This window comes from Atractosteus spatula, chromosome 3, assembly GCF_055471065.1.
Source record: "Atractosteus spatula isolate fAtrSpa1 chromosome 3, fAtrSpa1.hap1, whole genome shotgun sequence".
Lineage (NCBI taxonomy): Eukaryota > Metazoa > Chordata > Actinopteri > Semionotiformes > Lepisosteidae > Atractosteus > Atractosteus spatula.
The window spans coordinates 6015659-6040211 of NC_142708.1; the positions used below are offsets into that span (position 1 = coordinate 6015659).

The 24553-nt window shown below is 43.6% G+C and overlaps 1 protein-coding gene across 1 annotated transcript in view; it reads right to left on the minus strand.

The window, feature by feature from the left end:
- The window catches only part of LOC148837302 (ras-specific guanine nucleotide-releasing factor 2), a 107414-nt gene that overhangs the window by 34353 nt on the left and 48508 nt on the right, over positions 1-24553 (minus strand). Inside the window, exons 2-14 of the mRNA XM_088911987.1 lie at positions 22862-22968; positions 18767-18914; positions 15492-15581; positions 13513-13766; positions 12859-12938; positions 12233-12426; positions 11494-11603; positions 10221-10339; positions 8798-8958; positions 6034-6100; positions 3610-3746; positions 1886-1968; positions 598-859 (exon numbers count right to left, since the gene is read on the minus strand). Of these exons, the coding sequence (XP_088768113.1) occupies positions 598-859; positions 1886-1968; positions 3610-3746; positions 6034-6100; positions 8798-8958; positions 10221-10339; positions 11494-11603; positions 12233-12426; positions 12859-12938; positions 13513-13766; positions 15492-15581; positions 18767-18914; positions 22862-22968 (1812 nt within the window). The remainder of the gene's footprint in view (positions 1-597; positions 860-1885; positions 1969-3609; positions 3747-6033; positions 6101-8797; positions 8959-10220; positions 10340-11493; positions 11604-12232; positions 12427-12858; positions 12939-13512; positions 13767-15491; positions 15582-18766; positions 18915-22861; positions 22969-24553) is intronic.

The window sequence follows — 24553 nt, forward strand, 5'->3', positions numbered from 1 at the left end:
ATTCATACCTGTCGGCTTCTAGGCAATATACAGAATCAACAATTAGGCAAACAGGATGCTCTGGACACACAGCAAAGTCTGGGAGTCCAATGCAAGTCAAGAGAGGCTGCACTGAAAATGTACAGGAGAGTTGTTTGCATCTAGGAAAGTGCATGTAGTTTCTCATCTCCAACACTACAAATAGGTCATACTGTAGGAGCCACCCAAAGGTCTGGTTAGCAGTTGTTAAACTGTTGCATTTAAGCCCAACAATGAGCTGGTTAAGGCAGATCAGAGCTGAGATGTAATAAAAACCCACAGACACATCTGCCCTGTGGGAGAGGGATTTCCCAGAGGGGGGCTGTGTCAGGATACCTGGGTTATTGAGAAATTACACTGTATCAACATATAACTGCAAATTATCTGACAGCTCTGACCTTTCTGGAACAGAAACACGCAGCCCAGGAGTATCATGATCGGCATCTGCAAGTGCAGTGGAAGTGCTTTAAAAAACCTCCGGAAAAAGAAACGGAAAGTGAAACTCAAGCTTTTTTGGTCAGTTTTGGGAGCGAAGAGCCGTGCGGCTGAAATTAGAGCTGGGGACAGAGGCAGCAGAGCTCTCAGGAGGTACCTGACGGGGATGGAGGTGAAGGGCTTCTTGTAGATGTCGGCCAGCTTGTCCATGACCACGGCAGCGGTGGTGAAGATGCGGTAAGTGTGCAGGAAGGTGTTGAGGAAGTCGATGGAGAGGAAGCGCAGGTCGGTCAGCCTCTCCAGCAGCCGCTCCACGCTGGCATAGCGGATCTGGGGAACCTTGCAGGAGTTGAGCGTCTTGCTGAAGCAAATGTCAACATCATCTTTATGGAGACGAGCATCGGATCTAATGGAGAGCACAACCAGCGGCTTAACCAGAAACAGAGGCCTGGTCACCAGACAAGCACAAGTCTACTGTCAAGACGCGCGTCTCGGGAGGAGGGAGAGGGGGAGCGGAAGGGAGTCTGGGAATCAGCTGCGTTAGTTTGTGAAGGGAGGGGAGACCACCAGGAGATATTCCATACAGTTCAGTTCATTGTCATATGCACAGGTGCACTGAAGTGCTTATTTGCATGTATGTTCCTATACAAAGACATTAAAGGAATCACCACAGACATAAACACAGAACAGCAGCAGCAACAGCAACAAGTTAAATAACATAGTGTACAACGGAGAAAAGAAAACCATCAGGCAGAGCCAGTGGTAGGGGTAGAACTCAGTAATCTGACAGCTTGTGGGAAGAAACTGTCACTGAACCTGGATGTTCCTGCCTTTATGCTCCTATAACGCTTGACAGAGGGGGGGATTAAAGTGAGAAACCAGGATGACTGGTATCCGTAGCGATACTTCCAGCCTTCCTGAGACAGCGAGTTGTAAAAATGTCTGAAATAGAGGGGAGCTGTACTCCAGTGATGGACTGAGCTGACCTGATCACCCCCTGTAACACCTTCCGGTCAGACAGCGAGCTGCTGCCAAACCACTCTGTAATACCACACGTGAGCACAATCTCAATAGTGCCATGATTTACCAAAGATAGACCAAATGTTTTCAACTTTTTCACATTTACAGTGAAACTTCCCAAAATGCAGACTGGAAAACTGTACAGCGGACATGACAGCACCAGGTCAACACCAAACCAAATACAGTTCCCATTTGGATTCAGCAGCAGCCTGATAAGGGGACTACAGTATGTACTGTATGATAAACTGTATATGGTTTATTATACTACAGAAACAATCTCCTGCTTTCTAACAGGACAGAGGGTAGAACCATCTATGTATTTCGGTAGGGTCCAAAGGAGTTCAGGTTTCTCTGATATTAACTGCTCATTATGTCAAGGTGTGTGTCAAGGACTGTGAGGTGTGAGACTTACTTGATCATGTGAGGCACAGTAACTTTGGAGTTTTCTTCAAACACGCTGGTCATCAGGCCATTACAGCGGATGTTGTCGATGCACTGAAAAGATTAAGGAGTTTGCTCACTCTAGTCAAAAGTACAGTTCAGGATGTGGCACTCAGGTACAGTAAATGTCCCAGCTTTTGGAGGTCTAGGAAGAATAAGGCTGCACAAGATTAATCACAAAGCGTTTTAAACAAAAAGGCTGAAGATGATAATGTCTCCAAAGTCTGGTTTCTCACCAGTGGTGATCAGTGATGAGGCATGCTGTTAAGGGACTTCAGATTATTTGTCATATGCACAAGTAAAATGAAATGCTTATTTGTGTGTATACCCCAATACGGTGACATTAAGGAAACACCAAAGTAAACACAGAACAACAGCAGCTAAAAAAATTAAAGAACACTCAGCAGCTTAAATAAAACTCAGCACAAGCAGTGTGCAATAAACATCGGTGTGAGACAGCGGTCTAGTTAAAAAGCAGCAAAAACTGTCAATAACACTTTAACTGCAAAACTTGATTTATCACATTACGGTATTATGGTATTAAAGCAATCTTATAGTAATAATATAAAGCTATAGTTTATGAAAATCAACACATGCAATCCAATAAACACAGACTGACACTCAGCATGTAAATTATTAAACATGTGACAGTTCACCCAGCACCGGAGCAGCCCTGAGAACACTGCACTGATGCAAAAGCAAAACAGCCCCATTTAGCATTTGGAAAGTTATCATCCAGTTTCACTAAGCGTTATCTGCTTGTTTAAATGAGTTGAGGTTAAGAAGCAGCAGTCCCTTAAATGCCCAGAACAGTAAGCTTACATTTACACTGCAGTTACATCTCATGAGATGCATGGAATTTGAGATGTGTTTTATTTCTGCATACTGTATATTACAGGGCAAGTGTTAGATTTTGTATCCTTTACAATTTCACACTTGTTATTGTGTGTGTCCCAAGCTGATGCTCAAATTTGACCTCAAGGAACCCTGCAAGACTTTCTTTTTGCTGGTTACTTTGGAAATAATTCTGTATTTCACGTCAACTTAATCAGACACTGGGAAATCACTGGGCAATATGCTGTGTTAGACAGAATGGAATAAAAGAAATCACTAATTTACTGTCCTGTCAAAATGTCTCATAGGTCATTAGTCTACACAAACAGCTGTGCTGTTGTCTGATGCAAACTTTCCTACTGTATGTCTTTAATGTGCGCACTCACCAGCAGACTGCAAATGTGTTCTGTTATTTATGGCCTTGGAATTGTGCTAATGACAAATCCACCTGCTGCAATATTGCATTTGGGAATAAAGGTACCACAGTTCTACAGCTGTGAATGAGACCAACACAGGGAAATACATTCTCAAAAGCCTGGATCACTTTCCTTGATGTTCAGAAAATATAGAACATCATCACATTTCACTGCAGAATAAATCCTTTTTGCATTTCTCCCCCCCCCCCAAAGTACACATTGTATAATGTGCAAAAGAAAAAGAAGAACGAAAAAAGAAAGGCCCATTATTTTTCTTCATTCTGCAAAAATATTCAGCTTTGTCAGGTTAATTAAAAGATAGCCTCCGATAAAAAGCACTTCGAAAGCCTTAATCATTCTTGAGGCGGAAGATGCCTTCCCGGTGCGGGTCTTTATGGCCTGTGCTGGCTGAGCTGTGAAACTGGGGGGTCCGGTGCTGGCTTACCTGGCTGATGTCACTAGTCCACGCTGCCTTCTCCTGCCGCGACGGCGCCAGCAGCACCACCGTGAACGAGGGGGCGTCCGGGGGCTCCACCACAATCTTGAAGTCTAGGTGCCCGAAGACTTGGCCGGTGCCTTTGGCTGCGAGGAAGAATGCCCGCTCTCAGGTAACGCACAGCGCGGATTTTGACACGCAAACCGATGTAAGAGAGCAGAGGAGCACAAGCTTTACAGAGGCCAAATGAAATTTTTAATTGAAATTAAAAAGGAAGAAATTAAAAGGTACTTCTAAATCAATAACCTTCTTTATACAAAAGTAATATAGTAGGAAATATTTCAGAACAATAATACAGTGCCTTGCGAAAGTATTCGGCCCCCTTGAACTTTTCAACCTTTTGCCACATTTCAGGCTTCAAACATAAAGATATAAATTTTTTATTTTATGTGAAGAATCACCAACAAGTGGGACACAATTGTGAAGTGGAACGAAATCTATTGGATTTTTGAAACTTTTTTAACTAATAAAAAAATGAAAAGTGGGGCGTGCAAAATTATTCGGCCCCTTTACTTTCAGTGCAGCAAACTCACTCCAGAAGTTCAGCGAGGATCTCTGAATGATCCAATGTTGTCCTAAATGACTGATGGTGATAAATAGAATCCACCTGTGTGTAATCAAGTCTCTGTATAAATGCACCTGCTCTGTGATAGTCTCAAGGTTCTGTTGAAAGCGCAGAGAGCATCATGAAGGCCAAGGAACACACCAGGCAGGTCCGTAATACTGTTGTGGAGAAGTTTAAAGCCGGATTTGGATACAAAAAGATTTCCCAAGCTTCAAACATCCCAAGGAGCACTGTGCAAGCGATCATCTTGAAATGGAAGGAGTATCAGACCACTGCAAATCTACCAAGACCTGGCCGTCCCTCTAAACTTTCAGCTCAGACAAGGAGAAGACTGATCAGAGATGCAGCCAAGAGGCCCATGATCACTCTGGATGAACTGCAGAGAACTACAGCTGAGGTGGGAGAGTCTGTCCTTAGGACAACAATCAGTCTTACACTGCACAAATCTGGCCTTTATGGAAGAGTGGCAAGAAGAAAGCCATTTCTCAAAGATATCCATAAAAAGTCTCGTCTAAAGTTTGCCACAAGCCACCTGGGAGACACCCCAAACATGTGGAAGAAGGTGCTCTGGTCAGATGAAACCAAAATCGAACTTTTTGGCCACAATGCAAAACGATATGTTTGGCGTAAAAGCAACACAGCTCATCACCCTCAACACACCATCCCCACTGTCAAACATGGTGGTGGCAGCATCATGGTTTGGGCCTGCTTTTCTTCAGCAGGGACAGGGAAGATGGTTAAAATTGAGGGGAAGATGGATGCAGCCAAATACAGGACCATTCTGGATGAAAACCTGTTGGAGTCTGCAAAAGACCTGAAACTGGGACGGAGATTTATCTTCCAACAAGACAATGATCCCAAACATACAGCAAAATCTACAAAGGAATGGTTCACAAATAAACGTATCCAGGTGTTTGAATGGCCAAGTCAAAGTCCAGACCTGAATCCAATCGAGAATCTGTGGAAAGAGCTGAAAACTGCTGTTCACAAACGCTCTCCATCCAACCTCACTGAGCTCGAGCTGTTTTGCAAGGAAGAATGGGCAAGAATTTCAGTCTCTCGATGTGCAAAACTGATAGAGACATACCCCAAGCGACTTGCAGCTGTAATCGCAGCAAAAGGTGGCTCTACAAAGTATTAACGCAAGGGGGCTGAATAATTTTGCACGCCCCACTTTTCATTTTTTTATTAGTTAAAAAAGTTTCAAAAATCCAATAGATTTCGTTCCACTTCACAATTGTGTCCCACTTGTTGGTGATTCTTCACATAAAATAAAAAATTTATATCTTTATGTTTGAAGCCTGAAATGTGGCAAAAGGTTGAAAAGTTCAAGGGGGCCGAATACTTTCGCAAGGCACTGTATGTCCAAATGCATGCAATAAAAATACTTTCAGTCAAAGTCATATCTGAGTTACACTTTCCAATCCAAGGATATTATCCTAGTTAGTTGATCTGCTAGTATAGATGCTTTTGTAATTTGAGAAATTGCTGTGCCATTAGCTGACTGGGACCAGGCTACACTAAAGGTCATGAACTACGTGGAAGTACATTCAGGACTGAGAACAGGAGACACTTATTAACACAAAGAGTGGTGGGGGTCTGGTACAAGTCACCCAGCCATGTTATTGACCATGGCTTCTTTCAAGAAACGGCACATTTTGGAGGAAGCCCTGCAGTTTCCTCGTCCCTTGAATGCTCATACAGGCCGCGTGGAATAAATTTTACACCTCGCCTCCACACCACAGGGGAGAGGATGTGAAAAAGTTTGGTGACTGAATTTAAAATAAATCAAAAAAGATTGTACTCACAGTCTTCGTCACTGGCATCTGGCTCCTCGATCAGCGTGCATTCAATGAGAGACAGGACTCCGCCTTGCTGCGTGAAGGAAGGGGAAAGATTAGAGGTGTCTGTTTCCAAAATAGAAAGAATGAGGAGTAAAGAGAATTTCATTTTTTTCTTTACTTTTCATATTTGCTGATTTTCTTCAGTAATGTATGGGTGTTAAAAAAAGCATTAGTTACCAGCTGCACTGGTAACTAATTCTTACTTTGTCATCTTTGGCTCATAAAATAATACTAAATTTAAGCACATGCGACCACTGAGAAATATCGGAGAAATAAAAATATTTTTTCCTGCACCGCGAAGATCTGGGCTCAGCTTGCACAGTCTCTGTCTGTCCTTGCCGCACTTATGGCTGGGCTACAAGAGAACGCATTATTTAACTGGTGTGTTATACAAATTCCTCAGCTCAGCATAAGCCAAACAAAGAGAAAGACATTTTTTATAAATTAAAATAACCTCATGAAAGTGCAGGACATGTAGAAGAACTGGAGCTTCTGATAAACACTATAAATTTCAACTTATTAAGTGTTTTAGTGAAATCCTTTAGAAAATTAATGGAAAATATTTTTTACTGTATTATATAAGCAGAACATTTACAGCACACGGTGTATTATATATTTACATACTGTACGTGGTTACATTTAGGCTGAAGCTAGGACTAGTATTTCTCCAAACGGTAGATCTGATGTTTTTAATTTGTATTGTTCCCCATCACTGCCGCAATGCGCCAGAGACTGCTCAATTAAAACCGCACATTTCCTTCAGTCTCCCAAACTAGCACCTGAGTTTCAAACACCTGATTCACCTGATTCGATTGTCTGGCTTGACCGATTTGCCACTGTGTGAACCACACAGAAACTGGGGGGAACATCAAGGGTGAAGACTCTCATTTTCTCCAGAGAGTCCAGGAGGAACTGCAGGAAGTTATTTGTGAACAGAGAGAAGAGGGCTCATACAGTATCTGTAGAGCAGCCACACATACTGTATAGAAACTGTTTCCCGGGTGCTTAACAGGAGGGTCTGTGGGGGTCTAGAACAAGCTACACACACTTTTACACATTTAGTCACACAGAAGTTTCTAAAGGAATCTAATTTGATGGTCCAGGAAGTTAACAGTGAAAGTATGAAGGAAACAAGAGCACATTCCATCATAATGTAATGATAGTACTGTACCTGCATTTACATTGTAATATCTTGAAATTTTCACTCTGTTGTCCTCACATTCTTAAGTTTCAGCCCCAAAACATCACCCTTTCGTTTCAACACAATTTTTTACTTTTTCGGAAGATGATTTTCCATTTTGGGGTTTAATAACCCTTGAAAAAGTCATCTGGAACTCCGCTAATCTCCACCAACAATTAGCCAGTTAAGTAGGAAGCACGATACCCTGCTGAAATACTACAATTCCCTTTATTTATTGCAACTGTATTCACAAATGATTTTGAACAATCCAAGTGCTATATAATAGCATGCAGGAAATGTAGATAAATAAAGTGAAAAAACACAAATTGACATGAAGTGCTATCGTGAAAAGGTACAGTAGGTGTTTAGGCACATTAAAGCACAAGCTGGAAATGCTGACAAGACAGAATCCTAGTGGATTTTGGCTGAGAGCTCCCTGGATGCTGTTCCGCACATAAGAAGCTCTACCGCCCACTGTATGGAGCCTGGGCTTCTAAAGATTAAGAGTTGGACCACACACAGGCAATAAGTCATTATTCAGTGCCTCTAAATTTCACAGGGAGTCAGTGCAAATTAAGAAACAAAGGAGTTATGCACTTATGCAGAGAACTTTTAGCTGGAAAATACTCCGGAAGTAAGGTTTTTTTTTACAGCAGTCTAATCTTGATTAAATAAAGGCGTGCATCAATATTTCAGCGTCAGATTGACAGAGCAAGGGTCCAATGCAGAACCAATGGTATACAGATAACCTTGTCCTATCCTAACACGCACTTTAAATTTTAGCACCTTGAACAACAGCATTGACGTCTTGTCACAGTTTCGCTGTGTTAAGGTTATTTTGCTTCTATATCTCACTGTTAGACAGAGACTTGACATGTAAGGTACAACAGTAATTCATTAAATAGCAGTCAGGATCATTTCTCAGTGCTGGCAGGGGCTAAGATTTGAGCTGTGTTTGTCTTTACTCATGTGTTCTCTCATTCTTCACCTTCACATTTACATCTACAAATATCTGAGGCCAAGGAGGAAATTTGCACAGGACACCAGGGTAATACCCCTACTCTTTTCGAGAAACGCCCTGGGATTTTTAATGACCACAATGAGTCAGGACCTCAGTTTTACATCTCATGTGAAGGTCGGCGCCCTTTTACAATATAGGGTCCCCATCACTATACTGGGACATTAGGACCCACACAGACCGCAGGGTGAGCGCCCCCTGCTGGCCCCACTAACACCTCTTCCAGCAGCAACCTTAGTTTTTCCCAGGAGTTTCCCATGCAGGTACTGACCAGGCTCACACCTGCTGAGCCTCAGTGGGCTGCTGTCTGTGAGTTGCAGGGTGATATGGCTGCTGGCTTAAATCGGAAATATAGGAAAATACTTATACAGGAAAAAATACTTATACAGGAATCAGGAGAATACGTCTGGGAAAGGAAGCTGGAGCCTCTGGGCAGTAACTGCTAAAACCCTTGGCAGTTTATTCTTTGGTCCTGGAGTTAGAGACGCTGCTATGACAACACTAAGAGAAGGAAAACGAGATGGCCATGCCTTTAGAAGGTGCAGCTTGCCTCCAGAGCTTCTGGTGCAAATGAGGAAGTGCTTGGTGAACAGGAAGCACTGCCTTTCTCCTTCCTTCTTGAGGGACAGGGACCCCAGGCGTACTTTGCTGAGCTTCCCCCGTTCCACAGAGGGCAGCTGGATGAGAGAGCCTGGAGCAGGGATAGAGAGCAGACACAGTGGGCTCCTCAGTACCTCAGGGTGGCGCAATGCCACGGCGCCCTCAGCCAAGACAGGAAGAAGGCCGACGGAGCGTAAGGCAAGGGGAGTCTAAACCTAACGAACAGGACACGGGACGTGCTGTTTGAAAAGACCCACAAACACAGGCTTCTGTGAGTTTCTGTGGACCTGCTGTCCAAGATGTAGCCTCTGGAAACCCCCTACAGAATACAATGGAAAGCCAAGGAAAATACAACAGCTGGAAGAAAGCATTACCATTATTTTCTGGGATCAGACCGCAATAACACAGGACAACATTTGCTCGTGTGGCTCTGCTGCATTCTCTCACTTGAAATTGCTTTTAGCAACATTTTCGTAGACATAAAGACATTCTGTTTGAAGCTTAGGTCAGCTAAAGAGTTTACACTGGGGCTCTTACAGTAGGTCCTGTGGCAAGACTGTTACTGGTTTTATATTTTAAGTACTGAAAAACAAAGTTATTCTTTTTTAACACTGTACTTGACACTCAAGAAGAACTACAGTCTCATTGTGCATGTACTTTTGCTTTCCAATAATGTATTCTTCTTAAAGATAATATGAACATTGTATATTATTTCACTACTAGGAAACTGACGTTATGCTAGAGAGGTTCTTATTTTAGGACAATTAATTCCATTCCCTGAAGGAGTTGTAAAATGTAGCAGCTCGTTACTTTTTTTTACTATTTTGTTCCGGGCAGTGTGTTCTAAGATAAGATCACTTTATTGGCCACATACAGTTTCTTGTATTAGTAATTTGTCTTTTCACATACCCCAACTCACTCTCCCTGAGAGTCACAGACAGGGAGAGAAGCTGGGGGTCAGAGCGCAGGGTCAGCCATTAATACAGCACCCCTGGAGCAGCGGGGGTTAAGGGCCTTGCTCAGGGGCCCAACGGAGTAGGATTCCTCTGCCGACCGCAGGATTCAAACCAGCAACCTTCCAGCCACAGGCGCAGATCCTTATCCACAGTGCCACCACACCGACATGGTGACATCCCCCTCAGTGCGGAGGAACATACGTCAATGTTGTTCTATGTCTTCTGCTATAGGTCTCTACTGAAATGCATGGTGACATCATCTCCAGAAGCCACCTTCATTAATCAGCCCCTGGGAATCGGTTTGTGTAAATGAGTACGGGAGTTTAGGTGCACAGTGGGCGTGGAAATTTGCTCCGGCCATTCTCTCAGCAGAATGAGCAAATGCCCTTTCCCTCACCTTGCCGGACAAACGTTTGGCTGGTGTCGAGCAGTATGTCGCACCCTTCCACGATCATCCTCTCGATGGCCAGGTTCTTGCGGATGTTCTCAGTGTCACTCACTTCGTCGTGCATGACCCTGGAAGGACACACAGCGTGCTGAGGCCCAGAGCAGCAATATCACAGCCCTTGTTGCTGCGATGCACACCCTCTCAGCTCCCCTCAGTGCAGAGGAACATACTTCACTGCTGTTCTATGTCTTTTAATTAAAAAGCTGTTTTGCATTCGATTGCCAACAGAAAAGAATGCAACTGAAAGAGGACAGTGTAGTATAACAACTACAGACACAGAAACGTACTGCTTCCCAGTGTGGGCTTATCCTTCAAATGCTTGTTGATCAAACACACACTGGACAAGGATTTTACTCCCGAGGACACAACAGCAAAATAAATCTTTTAGCCAGACGTATGTGTTGCAGTGTTTCTCCATGGGTGTTATTTGGGACTGACTGCTAGAGAGATAAGTGAAAGTTTCACAGGAGTGTTTGTTGACTGAACAGAATCTATTAGGTCTGCCTGATTGAGCTCAGCACTCAGGGCTCATTCAGAATGAGTGAAAGGGGGATTGGAAAAGATGATGAAAGGACACTCACTGGCTTTCAGAATCGCTATGCATTAAGCCATGAGGAAATTAGATTGAATTACGAAGAGCAGGAATCCTGAATTATTAAAGCAGATTTTAATTCTTTAAAGGACAAGAAATATTATTTTCTACTAATGCCTGTTAGTGCTTTAGTAGAGGCTAGTAGTGTTCTAAATAAATATGCCACAGAATGAAGCTAACATCATATGTTACAGATGTTAAAGGAGAAGTGTAGGGAGAAGCTATTGACTAGTTTTTTTGATAATAATGATAATGTTTCTTTATTAGCCCTATACAATTTCTTGCATTAGGAAATCGTCTTTTCGCATACCCCAGCTTTTCTCCATGAGACACAGACACACAGACAAGGAGAGAAGCTTGGGGTCAGAGCGCAGGGTCAGCCATTGTACGGCGCCCCTGGAGCAGCTGGGGTTAAGGGCCTTGCTCAGGGGCCCAACGGAGTAGGATTCCTCTGCCGGCTGCAGGATTTGAACCGGCAACCTTCCAGGTACAAATTTGGGAGTAAATTAAACTGTGAAGGAAAGCATGAGAAAACAGGAGTGTGGGAAGGCCCGCCTTGTATTTAGAGCCGTTTCTACTGTCCAGCTGGGATCACTCTGATCGACACTGGCTTGCCTGGAATTGGCTCACCTGGACAGCTCCTCCAGTTTGGATTTGGCAAACTCCAGGCTCTTCCGCTCCACGTGTTCGTGCGGTGTGTGAGCCAGGAGCTCGTGGAGAGTTATAATATACCTTGGTATCTGTTGAACACAGAGCAGCTGTGAGCCCACTGCTGTAAATCACAAATCTGTCGGACTTAACTGAAATCATATACGGGTTTTACGTCCAGGATAAGGTACTCCCTCAGTGATTAGCACGGAAGGACATCCAAACCTGCGATTATGTTAATAGCACACAATGAGATTTCTTTTCCTAGCTGCAGTTGCATTCCAAATAATATTTTTTTTTACTTTTCCAACCTGCACACAGTTTAGAGTGTTATAAATCTCAAATAAAAGTCACTCGAAGTTAAAATGGATATGTTTTAGCCAGAAGTGGATATTCTAAATCTAAATCAAGGACTGTAGAATTACTAGAGTCAAGCTTCAACTTTTAATCTACTTTTTACAAAGCAAAGAAGTGGCTTCTTCTAGGGGGCTGGTTTTCATCCTGACTCCAAATGTGAAAGAGTCCATTTGTTTTTATTTGAATCAAAAGAGTTCATTCATCATTGGCTTCATCTAAACACGTTTGCCATTTAATCAGAGACCTGGGCTTTGTTGATTCAAGAATGCTAGCAAAAGTGCAAAAGACCAAAGTGAATTGTTAAGCTGGGACTCTGACAAACCCTCTGGTAATGGGGAAATGGCAGGGAAAGGTAGGTGTGTACCTGGAACATGGGGTAGGTGAGGAAAGTCTCGAGCATTCTGCCCTCGCAGGCAGCGTTGGCCTCATACTGCTTCAGCAGCTTGTCAAAGTCCCGGTTCTGCTTGCAGTTCGCCAACACCTGCAGGCTGTACTGGTGATTGCGCACGAACTCCTGGTAAATGTTCAGCATGGGCAATAAAATGTCAAACAGATCAGCTACAACAAAGGAAGAGAAAAAACAGAGAGAAGGCTGTAAAAATTAATCAGGCCCAGCGTCTATAACATGGTTTCTTTTGGTGGAGCAAAATAATAGAGGTAGCTGCAGCCTAGGAAATGATTAGCAGTAAGAGCAAGATGCGGTTTGTGTTTTAGAGCGTTGATTCATGGAGTATTTATCCCACAAGCCATTGTGTTAGGGCAGCACAGTCTTCTCTGGCGTCTTTACTTCAAGAACATAGGATGAGGATCATGTTTCTAGGCAGTCTGTGTGAATACATTTTGCAAAAATGACACATCGCCCTTTCAAAATGTATTCCTTTTCATGCATCTGTATTTCATGTGCTGCAGGGCTTGCTAACACACCTTCAGACACGCACACAGATTCACAGTCACAGGTCTGCTCCCTAAGGAGCCCCATGCAGCACTCACCTAAAACTAGGGTCGGCCAGTTTGCAATTCTTGCCTTCAGGCCTTGGTGAAATATTTCATGAAGAAACATTATAGTCTCACTGCAAAAAGAGTAAAAGCAAGAATCTGGTTTTTAAAAACTATACAATGCACATGAAGGCACAATGCAAGCTGTACAGTATGTCATCTACTGTATGCACGGTCTGTATAACACCATGTAATTGCACATCTTTTCCCTGTTTGTCCTTGTTTTTTTTTATAAAAAGGTATAATACAGTAGGCACTGATAAGACTGTCCACTTGCGTCTTTTAGAACTCTTTTAGAATATCACGCTTCAATGACTGATCAGCAGTTTGATAAAAAAAATATGAAATATTGTTAATATAGATCGGTGTTACGAGTTTAAAATGCAGGTCACTAATACTGTACTTTTTTTCCCAAAGCATTTGATTAACTAGAAGCACAAAGTGGAAATGAGAAGGCTCAGGTATGCCCAGTAATGTTTTTTCACACCAACTAAAAGGACATTTCCAACTTCAAGGCCTTGTTCTCTAAGTCTTTAGATTTTTCAGTGGTTTAAAAAGATCTCCGGCTCCGGTGTCGGATGCCGTGGAATCGCTAGTGTGCCGGAACGGTCCCACATCCCGCCGAGCGTCTCCGAGGCCGACTGGTACCTGTTGAGGAAGATGCTGCTGACGTCGTCGTGGCTGATGGGCGGCTTCTTCGAGCTGGCCGCCATGCGCAGGGGCCGCAGGAAGCAGTTGACCAGGACGTAGAGCTGGTGGACGTACTCGGTCTCGGCCTCCACCATGTTGAAGACGATCTGGTTGCGCTTCCTCATGCTCTCTGCGTGGGGAGAGCAGATATAGTCCTGAACAATGGTCTTCCACTTCCTCCTGCACAGCCAGCCGCGCATGAAGCTCTGCACCTGCAGGACACGAGACACAACGGGGCCGACTTCAAGAGCCACACCGGCAGCAGCTGTGAAGGCCAAAGTCCGCCTGGTCACTGGCCGTGCCAGATCACGCTCTTAGACAGCAATGTTTTCTTCACAGTAGGACACCACATAAATACACACCAAGTAAGGCTTTATTTACTCATGTCACACTACATTTATGTGCACAGGGCCCAATGGAGGGCTCTGAGTGCCTTAACAGCAGCATCTAATATGTTGCCTTGGAGTAGCGAGCGAGTGTCCTGCTCAGATCTATCTATCTAAAAAAAAAACATCAATTTCCCTACGGGATTAATAAAGTACAGTATTATCTATCTATCTATATCATTTTTTAAAAACTAAACATAATTTGTGGTCTACAGATTGTGCTCGAGTAAACCCCAATTCAGAATTCCTCGCTTCACCTGGGGACAAAGTCTTCTTCTGCAACACACAAAGTTCCCAAAGGCAACTGAAGACCCAAGTCTGTGTGTTTTTTAACTTAATTTCTTCAAATCCACTTTTAAGATCAGTCTTTTTCAAATATTTCAATTAAAAGCTTCAATGTTTTCGTTGCTCTGGAGTTATTACAGAGAAGAGCAGCCAGATAACATTTTAGGGCTGAAAGAAATGTCGTACACTGACAGGGTGAAGGAACTGAACTTTATTAGTCTTGAGCAGAGAAGACTACAGGTCCCCTGGTTGTGGGAGTATAGAACAAGCTACTCAACCATGCTGTTGAAGCTGATACCCTGGCTTCTTTCAAGAAAAGATCCCCACATCAATTTGCTATTCCCAAACAAACTAGATGGACTTAATGACATCTCATTAGTACCTATCCTTAAGTATTATGATTTAATTTGTGTGCCATTTTTGTAGCACCATTTCTGTATTGACCGCAGGTTGGCTTGTTGTGACAGAACTGTGAAGGATTTGAACATAACCCTGGGAATTCTGCTTTTAACAAATTGTATATACAAATGTAATTCACTGATGATGCAACACATTGTATACTGTGATAAAATAGAGTCACTCCATAAGTCTGCAGCATAGAAACACAGACAGGTCTATCACAGTCAGCTGGTTCTGTGCCTGCTACACTGTCAGGTCTTACCTTCGCATAAGCCTCAAGTGGGAGGGTAAATGGCCGAAGGTTTCATATAATCTGGGAACATCTAGTGAACATCCTACTTATAGACTCCCAAGAGTGCGGTCATCAGCAAGGGACTCTGTCACTCTTTTTGTGACAACGCTGTTTCTGCTCCTCTGTACTAGTTGCGGTAATATATGGCCAATGATTAGATGAGTGAGAATCCGTATGGGAAACAGGTGGTCCAGCCCAGCCTATTTAAAACCCAACCTACAGGGGCGTTTTCCATTCACGCCGCTCATTGGGGACAATGTATAAGGGTGTTCCAAAGAGATCTGGGAAAAAATTCCAAGACACCTGCAGTTTCAGCAGGTGTTGCAGCGCGCGTTGCATGTGCTTCATGTTTCAAGAAGGAGTTCAACTGGTGCCATCTGGATCATGTCAGCAAAATGATTTGAACTTTGACAGCTCTGATCCCCTTGAATATTGGGGTCAGCCTGGTTCTGGAAATGATTTGATATTTAGTCCATTTTTGTTTGTTCTTTCTTTTACCTGGCCTTTCCGTAGATCATATCTATCTTATCCAGAGCGCGTACTGCACGCACAGAGGAAGGAATGCATCATGCTACCTTTTTAATCTTCTTGATGTCAGGATCTTCTTCCTCTTGATTCCCCTGGTAGGGCCTCATCCTCTCCTTTGTTTTATTAAGGGCAATGATCTAAGGAAAGAAAACACACTGTCATAACTATGGGAGCCAAACAACAAATCCTGCTATTTCATCCCAGAAGCTTCACATAGAGGAGGAGAGTGAGGCACACCAGCCACCTCTTGACACAGCAGACCAGGCTCAGAAGTGAGAAACCGTTTCACTTGCTTCATTCAGGGGCAACTTCAGAAAGCTCCGAGCAGACTCATATTGCACATGACGTTGTGTTAATTTGGAAATGAAAAGACAGCCCAAAAATTAAAATGGAATTACATCTGTGTAAAACCTGGAAAGCTGAGGACATACAAATACCGTACACAGTGCAATAAACAGTGCAAGCTGGAGCATCAGGAATATGGCAATACTTTCAATACAAATGTTGTAGAAACCAAGCCTGGTTTCCAACCTCCACCAGAATTACCACTACTATCAACTGCAAGACAATAGCAGAAACACAAAGCAAACCCCCCCAGAAAAAAACAGTTTCAATAATAATGTTTATCAGCTCCTTCATTAAATGAACTTTCGCAGCATTTCTACAAAATCCATACTTTGGAACTGACACAGATTTGGGAGGAAAGGAAAAAAACCCTTTTCAGCACGTCCATCCATTTTCAATAACCAGTTAGTCCAGTAGGGGGTCTCCGTGAGGCAGAGGCTATCCTTCCTGGCAGACAATGGGCACAAGGCAGGAAACACCTTGGACGAAACCCCAGGACATCAAAGGTCACACATACACAGGGGACAACTCAGATATGTAGATTATTTTCGACAGCATGTCTTTGGAATGTGGGAGGGCCCCTGTAGAACATGCAAACTCCACCCCAAGGAAGGCACCCGAGGTCACAATCATACCCAGGACCCAAGGTCTGTGAGGAATACAACACAAACCAGCACTCTACTGCCTCTTTTCAACACATTTGTATGGCTTTTGCTGGTATCTCCACTCCAAAATCGCCAGGCAGAGCTGAAGCAGTTTTTTTAAGAGTGTTTTCAGTATACAGAAAGGGGCTTGCCCTCTGCCACACTCCAACACACAATCTGCACAGGAATCATTATATGGGTTCCTCGAGCAGAGACACTTTCTAGCTTTCAGCCAGACGTCTCTGTTTTTATTCCAAAATCAGCACAAACCTTGTTAATATAGTGTTTTTTGCACCTGTTGAACACCAGTGTAATAATACATGGCACCAACAAGGCTTATCGGAGCCTCCCTGACCTGTGAGAAGCCAGCGGCACCCCTGTTTGAGAGGTATCCATGCCCAGAACTTTCCAGCAGCACAACGTCTTCCTGTTTCTGCCCTGTGTGTCACGCCCCACACTCTCCCTCGTAGACGCCGTTACATCCCCGAACCCACTGTTTCACGACCTCATTCCTAACTGAACCCATCACATTCCCACAGGCACCAGATTCCACAAATTCTCACTCCCGGACCAATTATCCAACCACGTCCCTCTCCCTTCGGTATTTAAAGTTCCCTCACTCACCAACCCGTGCTCACTATTGACAAGCCTCCTGTAGTATTCTCTTGTGTGGGTTTCAACCTTTTTGACTGATCTCCTGGTCCCTGATCTTTGCTTCTGCCTTTTTCGACCACACTCTTCGGATTTCGTTTTTCGGATTGTCTTTCTCGGATTCCCCTGGTTACCGGACTCATTGCTTCTCCAATCGACCAAGCCCCTGGATTAGGTGTTTTGGATATTGCCCCTGTGCTACTCTACATTCTGCAGGATTCACGGCTACACAGAAGGATCCTCCCAGTCTAACCATTTATTCCCTGGCACTGTGTTCTAAAGCATGATTGCGAGATGAGATCCAGAAGAATCTACGGCTCACTAATGAGGAAGGCACTCTGCTTAACAGTTGGAAATTTCCATCAGCAAATAAAGGATGAAGGTATTGATAGCGAGCGTACATGAACTACACCAAGCAGAGATTAAAATCGATTCAACTTCAGCACAAGCATTAGGGTATTGTCAGTTATAGGACTTCCACTTTAGATAATAATCTTACTTCCTCCTGAATAACAATCCCGTCTCCTGCAGCTATATGCCATCTCTTTATAATCATGAGCAGGTCAACGAGATCAGAGGCAATGCTGAATATGACTGTATTGTAGGTTTGTAAGCAAATCAATGTTTTACTTCATTTGTGCCTTAGCAGACACCATATTCCACAGGCTTAAAATATTTGAACAGGAGTATTTTTCATTTTGATTTCCAATGTAATGCTTTCAAAAGTTCTTTCATTCTAGGACAGTGTGGGGCTTTTCTTGACAATACATGGACTCGTACAGTACATGAGATACAAGGATATGTATACCCAATGCAATTAAGGACCTTTCAGGAGCCTGGTATTCTGGTGAACACAGGCCTTGTTCAAACCGGCCCATGTTCAGCTGGGCTCAACAGGTACCCGCCCAGTAGGGGTCACTGCAGAAAAAAACCTGAGGAGAGTCAAGGCCCTCTTGCGGTTCCCCTCCAGACCTCATGAGCACTGACGTGTCACGAACAGTTCTTTCCAGACCCTATGCGGACGACACAATCCGGGATGGAGTGAGGAAACACTAGGAAAAAGTCATGCAGGAATCGGGAATGAATACGGGGGGGGGCATGTCCAAAGTGCGCAGGTGTCCAGGGGGAGTGAGTCCGGGGCAAACAATCCAGGAAGAAGTCCAAATGGGGAATCCAAAAACGAGCATGAGTCCATGGCCAGGAGATCCATCCAAAACAGACAGGTTAAAAACAGGAACCGGGTCGGAACCGGCAGGGGGAACAGAAAGTTAAAAGCATAACGGAGCCAGACGCATCAGGACCCGGGCTCGCATGATATGGGAATCAATGTAGAGCCTCGATTGAAGTGAGCCTCTGGCTTTTAAGGGGGAACTGAAGAGGGGCTGGAATAAGGAACAGGTGCGGGGGATGAGGCAGAACGAGGAAGGGCTGGAGCGCCCTTAAGAGGAGGGGTTTGCGATCGTGACAGGTGTTAGCTGTTCACCTCTGAACATGATCAAGTGCAACTGCAAGTCTCCGTTACAGAGGTTGCTCCTCTCCATTGCATGCATTAATGTTGACCTGAGAAACTCTGTATCTTGAAAGGAAGAAGTAACACACCAGCTGCAAGGGCAATGAGTATATAAATATCCATCCATTATCAAAGAGCTGTTTAATATTTCCTCCAAAGAGGAACACCATACCTCTGCTTTCAGCCTCTCTATCTCTGTGTCCTGGTCCTCCAGCTGGTGTCTGAGCTGATTTGCCGCCACCTTCTCGGTCTCCACGATCTGCACCAGATGGATGTACTTCTGCATCAGCACCTCCCTCTCAATGATGATGTCAGAATAACTGCGAAATAACAGCGGCAATGATGGCTTAGGACAGAATATGGATGCGTGATTTCAAGACTATTTTGTATGGTTCAGAAATGAATAGGAATGAGTTCTATTTTTATAAGATCCACCCAACAGTCTAGAAAACTGTTACTCACTCCTGGTCCTGGAGAAAGTCCTTGTTTCCTGGTTTTCGCTCCACCCCACATTCTTTGGTTTTATTTGAATCAACTGCTTTATTTCCCCACTGTCTTTACTCATGGAGAATCATGTTACCTCTAAAACCTGGTGGACTGCAGCCCTCCAGGACCAGGAGTGACAATCACTGGTCTACGCTTATCTGTAATGTTCGCCAACCTGAGAAATCACAAATGTGGTACAGTACAGTGTACACATTGGAACTTTCTTTAATGTCTCACAAGACCTTGGAAATTTCTGCAGTATCTCATACAGAATGAAATAATACAGAGATCAGAGGGCATACTCCGGAGGGCAGATGAATCAGAATTAAGTAGGTAGTGTCATAATTTATTTTATTCTTTATTCCACAGTAAAAGGGTAAAGTCTGTCTGAGGGTGATGGGGCCACAGCTCCTTCTGGTTTCAGTAGCATTACAAGGAACAGAAAGCATGTATCTCCCCCTCCCCCTGGGGATTAGTCTATCTCAAGGAGTAAGTCAGTATGTCCCTTTTCAGGCCATAAGGCCCATGCGGAATGGGGGGCAAAGGCCACCATTTTTCTTGACCATCCAACTCTGGAGGTTGAGGTGATGTGGTCAGCATCACACTCCAGCTGGCCTATTAGCCCCAGAAGGATTAACCCCTAGTACTCATATGGAAAGCAGGCTGAGTGGACCTGGGAGCCGTCTGGAAAGAATTAGAGCAAGCTGCATCTCTTGCCCCCATCTGGAATTGAATTGAATTTCAATTTCAATTTAATTTAATTTAATTTATATAGCGCCTTTCACAACAAGGTTGCCCCAAGGTGCTAAAGGATTGAACCCAGGACCTTCCGGTCAGGAGCTAGACACCCTTGGCTTCTGAGCTACCGCACCTCCCATCTCAAGGAGTACCTCTTAGAAATCCCCTCCACTGGATGGACAGGAGCAGCTGGGGAAAAGCACCATGCTCAAGGTACAACAGCAGTGTCTGCAGCAGGGACTTGAACCCACAACCCGCCAGTCATGGGTCCAGAAACTTACCCACTGTGCCACCCCCTTATTCCACAGTAGGAAAGAAGAAATAGAAATTGTCATCCATTTATCCACATGGCAGCCCCCACATTCTCAAGGTCCTTTACAAAACACTCCAGTGAAACATTTAGATTGATTAGACAGCGATATCAGAGCTTTTGATCTACATAAAGTATGATAATTGTAATTTGGAAGTTTGTTATCCAAATAGAAGAAAAATTTCACAATCAAAACAGCTGAAGCACAAGCCACAAATATGATCTCATACAAACCTGTTGCAAAGAACTATGTATATCACAGACTCAGAAACTACAAAACAAAACACTTTTGATATGTTTATGCCGGTCCACTTCAAAAGAAAATCTTTCACAACAGCCTCAGGTTATTCTTAAATAGGCAGCGGTGTGATAGAAAAGCTCATTCAGTTCTGAAACACTTAACCTTTACATCAAATGGCCTTCATTAAAACAAACAAAGCAGTCATGATATGATAAATATTTTTTTTCCTTTCAGGTTGAGTACAGTATGTCTTCCTTGCAGCCCCCAGGACAGCCCAGAATTTTGGCCAATACAGCTTTCAGCTGAGTGACCTTCAATGGCACGTCTTGCTCTGTTATGAGTGCAAAAGTTATTCACGATTAAAACATTAAAAAAATAATCTGCAATAAAAGGGGGGATTCACACTGATATCAGTGAAAAAGCATGCCGTCCAGCCTTATTGCTGAGAGTGTGATCTCTCAGCTCATTCTGGTAAATGTCACTGGGACTCTTGAGAAAGGCACGTGCGCTCATCAGATTGCACTGTCGTATTGCCCGTTTCGTGTCAAAGCTAGATATTTATCTTGAATGTGTCCTGGGTGTGGTGTGGCTGCCAGCATTATTTTCAGCTACGATGCTCTACTGTGTCTGTATGATGAAATATAAATAAATCGCAAGGGAACACCTGATGCACACCCTTTAAAACCTAATAGCTCTGCTTAACATGGGTTACCAGTGCTGACGAACAAAATAAAAGCTAGTCCTTGTCCCTCCTTGGTTTGGACATAAAGCGTGCTAGTCCACTCTTGGAAAAAAAAAATCTTCTCCTTGTAACTTCTCGGCTTCTCACTTGCTCCTCCTCCCGACATCTCTACTTCCTGCTTCTTTTCACCTCCCTGTCTATGATGGCTGCAGTCTCAAGCATACAGTACCTGCCAGGATCCAGCCTGCTCACCCCTGGCAAGAGTCGAACCCGCCACACCTGTCAAACCACAACCCTTGTGACCACAGTCCTAGGAGCTCTAGGAGCGACTGTATCATCGCAAGAGCATCACACATGCCCTGCTCCCTATTGTTTCCATTGTGTATCTCTAACATTTTAAAAATATCCAGTCTGATCTGACTTTTTGACTTTGGATCTTCTGTTATGGGACAGGGTGTGAGTTTGGATGTTGGGCATGCTCATTTGATATCATACCCAAATCAACTTTTTATTGCCCGGAATTCTCTCAGTCTTGTAAGTCTGAAGCTGGCAGGAGCCATTCAGCCAGACTCCTCTTATCACAGCCAGGCCAGAGCTCACTGCCTGTTAGACTGTGGAGGAAAATCTGATCCATCTGACAGCTCTGCTTGGGATTGTTTCATTTCTGCTCCAGCAGCGTCGGCTCAAGGCATTTAATACAGACAAGACAGGCAGCTTAACGCCACAATGAAAAAGGAGCAGAGCTTGTAAACAACCTGCAGTCCTGCTTTTTCTATAATGAAAGGAAACTGGGACCAGCTGTTGTTGTCATAAGATGGCTTTTAATTGTGTAACAAACTCATTTATGACTTTACAACTAGGTTTCCTTTCAGAGAGTGGAATCGTATTATCTTTATCGATCTAGCTGTCTACCTTTCCTTTCTTATTATTATTCTAAGCATTAGAATAATTAGAGATTTTGAGATTTGAGTGCTCACTTTACCGACACCTATCAAACAGTGAAAACTTCTGTCACAGAATGCTTTGATGACTGGGTGTCGAACATAAATACGAGCAGACATTAGTTTTTCTGGTGGGGGTTTCATGTCAGTCTGGAAAGGGCCTTGGGTTACAGGCTCTTTAGAAAACTCGGTCTACAGTATAGGATTCGACAATTCCTCTGCTCAGCACTAATAGTTGTTTATGACCATTTTCTGCTCCACAATCTGAAAACACGTTTTTCCAACAGATGCAGTAAATTATTTCTAACAGCTCGGCTGTTCCAAGCATCATCAGAAAAAAGAGCCTGAACCCAGTGTGCAACTGCACTGTCACTCAGTGAGGAAGAGAAAGGGCTTGACATTACTCACAATACAAGTTTTTCACAGCCTGTTGATTTTGATGGTGGATTGTTTGTCTCCGCGGGAAGGACTTCCAGGCACAACAGGAAACACATGTGAGAGACATTTTTCGGAGGGCAAAAGAACTGCCTGCATTTAATTTTGTGGTTCAAAAAAGCATTTTCAGCTTTTTAAAGAGGAAAGTGCAGAATCAACCTCAAGTGAAGACTAAATTGTCTACCGTATATGATCTAAAGTGAAAATGCCATTTTTGATACCCTCACAATACAGACATTAATGTCTCACATGTAACAGTATCAAAACTGTGAAACAGGGCCTGTCTTCAGATTTCAGATGTTTTAGGATGTATCTCTAGCATGATACAGCTCACGTAATAGAACAACATATTAAAAAGAAGATTAGAAAGACGATATTTATATGTTGAAATAAACAGTCTCGCCCTCATTCCCCCCCCCGTGTTCCCAGCATACCTTGCCTGCTGAATGGCTTCCACCCACTCCTCGCAATCAGTTTCCTCCTCAGTCCGCAGCTCCAGGGGCTTCTGCCCATCGTGGCCGAAGGTGATGGTGAAATAGTGCTGCAAGAGAAGAGGGACTGCTGTCAGAGTCCCAGAAACGGCCCTGCTGGGGCGCCACTGGGGCGATGTGGGGGAACCCTCACGGCCACTCATCCCCAGCCACAGTGCCAGCCATTCACAGCGACACACACCCACCGCCTTACCGCAACACTGTCCTGACGCGATGTGGTGATGGCGATATGTACCCAACACCCAACTGACCCACAGTAGAACAGTGAAACACCCCAGAATACGTACAGGTGCACGGTCAAATCACCATCTCTCGTGTGATGCCAAACCCCCCCACAACACTCTTCAAAACCTGTCAAAGACCAGGAAATGCAAGCATTTGTCAAAATAATTTTAATTCTGTACGGTTCAACCTTAATACTGCCGCAGTGATATTAAATCCTATCGCGATCGAAAACAATTCAATTCAGCCGTAAGGATAGAAGTGGAAACTATGTGGAAGTACCTATTTATACCTGAGAACAGGAGGTGCTTCTTTATGCAATGGATTGTGGGAGCGTGGAACAAGTTACCCACTGCACCTGGGACACCATCACAGGGCACACAGACACAGACACGCACACACTGACCCCAGGGCCAATCGTCCCAGAAGCCGATTAACCTGCCAGTATGTTTCTGGACCGCAGGAGGAAACCAGAGCACCCGGAGGAAACCCACATGAACATGGGGAGAACATGCAAACTCCACACAGACAGCACCCCAGGTCTGGAATTGAACCTATCCATATCTCGTTCCTCTTTCACCTAATTCACTGTTTCTGCACTGTATTCTCCACGACATGAACTGCTGATTTCCACCATGTACAACCACTAAAATAAAAAAAAAACATCCAGATAAGCCTCTCATTTGGAACTGTTTTAAATTCTAACACTTGTAAATAATGTTTTAAATTCTAACACTTATTGAAATGAGGACTCATAGGAAATAAGTGGATCCACTGTCTCAATCCAGCCGCACGAAACATTACCCCCGAGGTGGGCAGCATGTCCTGGCGCAGTGGCATGGACTCTGTGTGGCAACACCTGGAATCTGTGGTTTACAGGCCAAAACCAAACCGTATTGCAGCACTAAAGGAGAACACGAGGAATGCCAGCTCTCAGATCAGTATTTTTATGTCGGTGGAATCATTCAAGAATCATTATGCATATGGATGTTAATAGTAGCCAATCTGAATAGCAAATAAAAGAATGGTATATTGTTTAATTTTCCATATGGGTCCAGACTTCTGATACAGCCTGTCTATAGCTCATTGAACAAAAATTGAAATATGGTTTGCACATAAAAATGGTTAATACAATCTTTCTCTTTACAGTACTTCACATATACAGAAAAACAGTCATTTATAAACAAAGAAGAGGTACATTATCCTTGCACCAGTAATTATGCTTTAGGTTAATTGTTATTAGGTATCATAAATAATTAGCAAAGCTGTTCAGACGTCTCTGTGGGAAATTACCGCATTGGTATTTCAATGCATTTTTTCCTTTTTTTTCCAATTACATTTTTAATACATTTATTGGCATTACTACATTTTTGTTTCAATGTTTTCATGACCAAGGTCTCTATCAATAGTTTC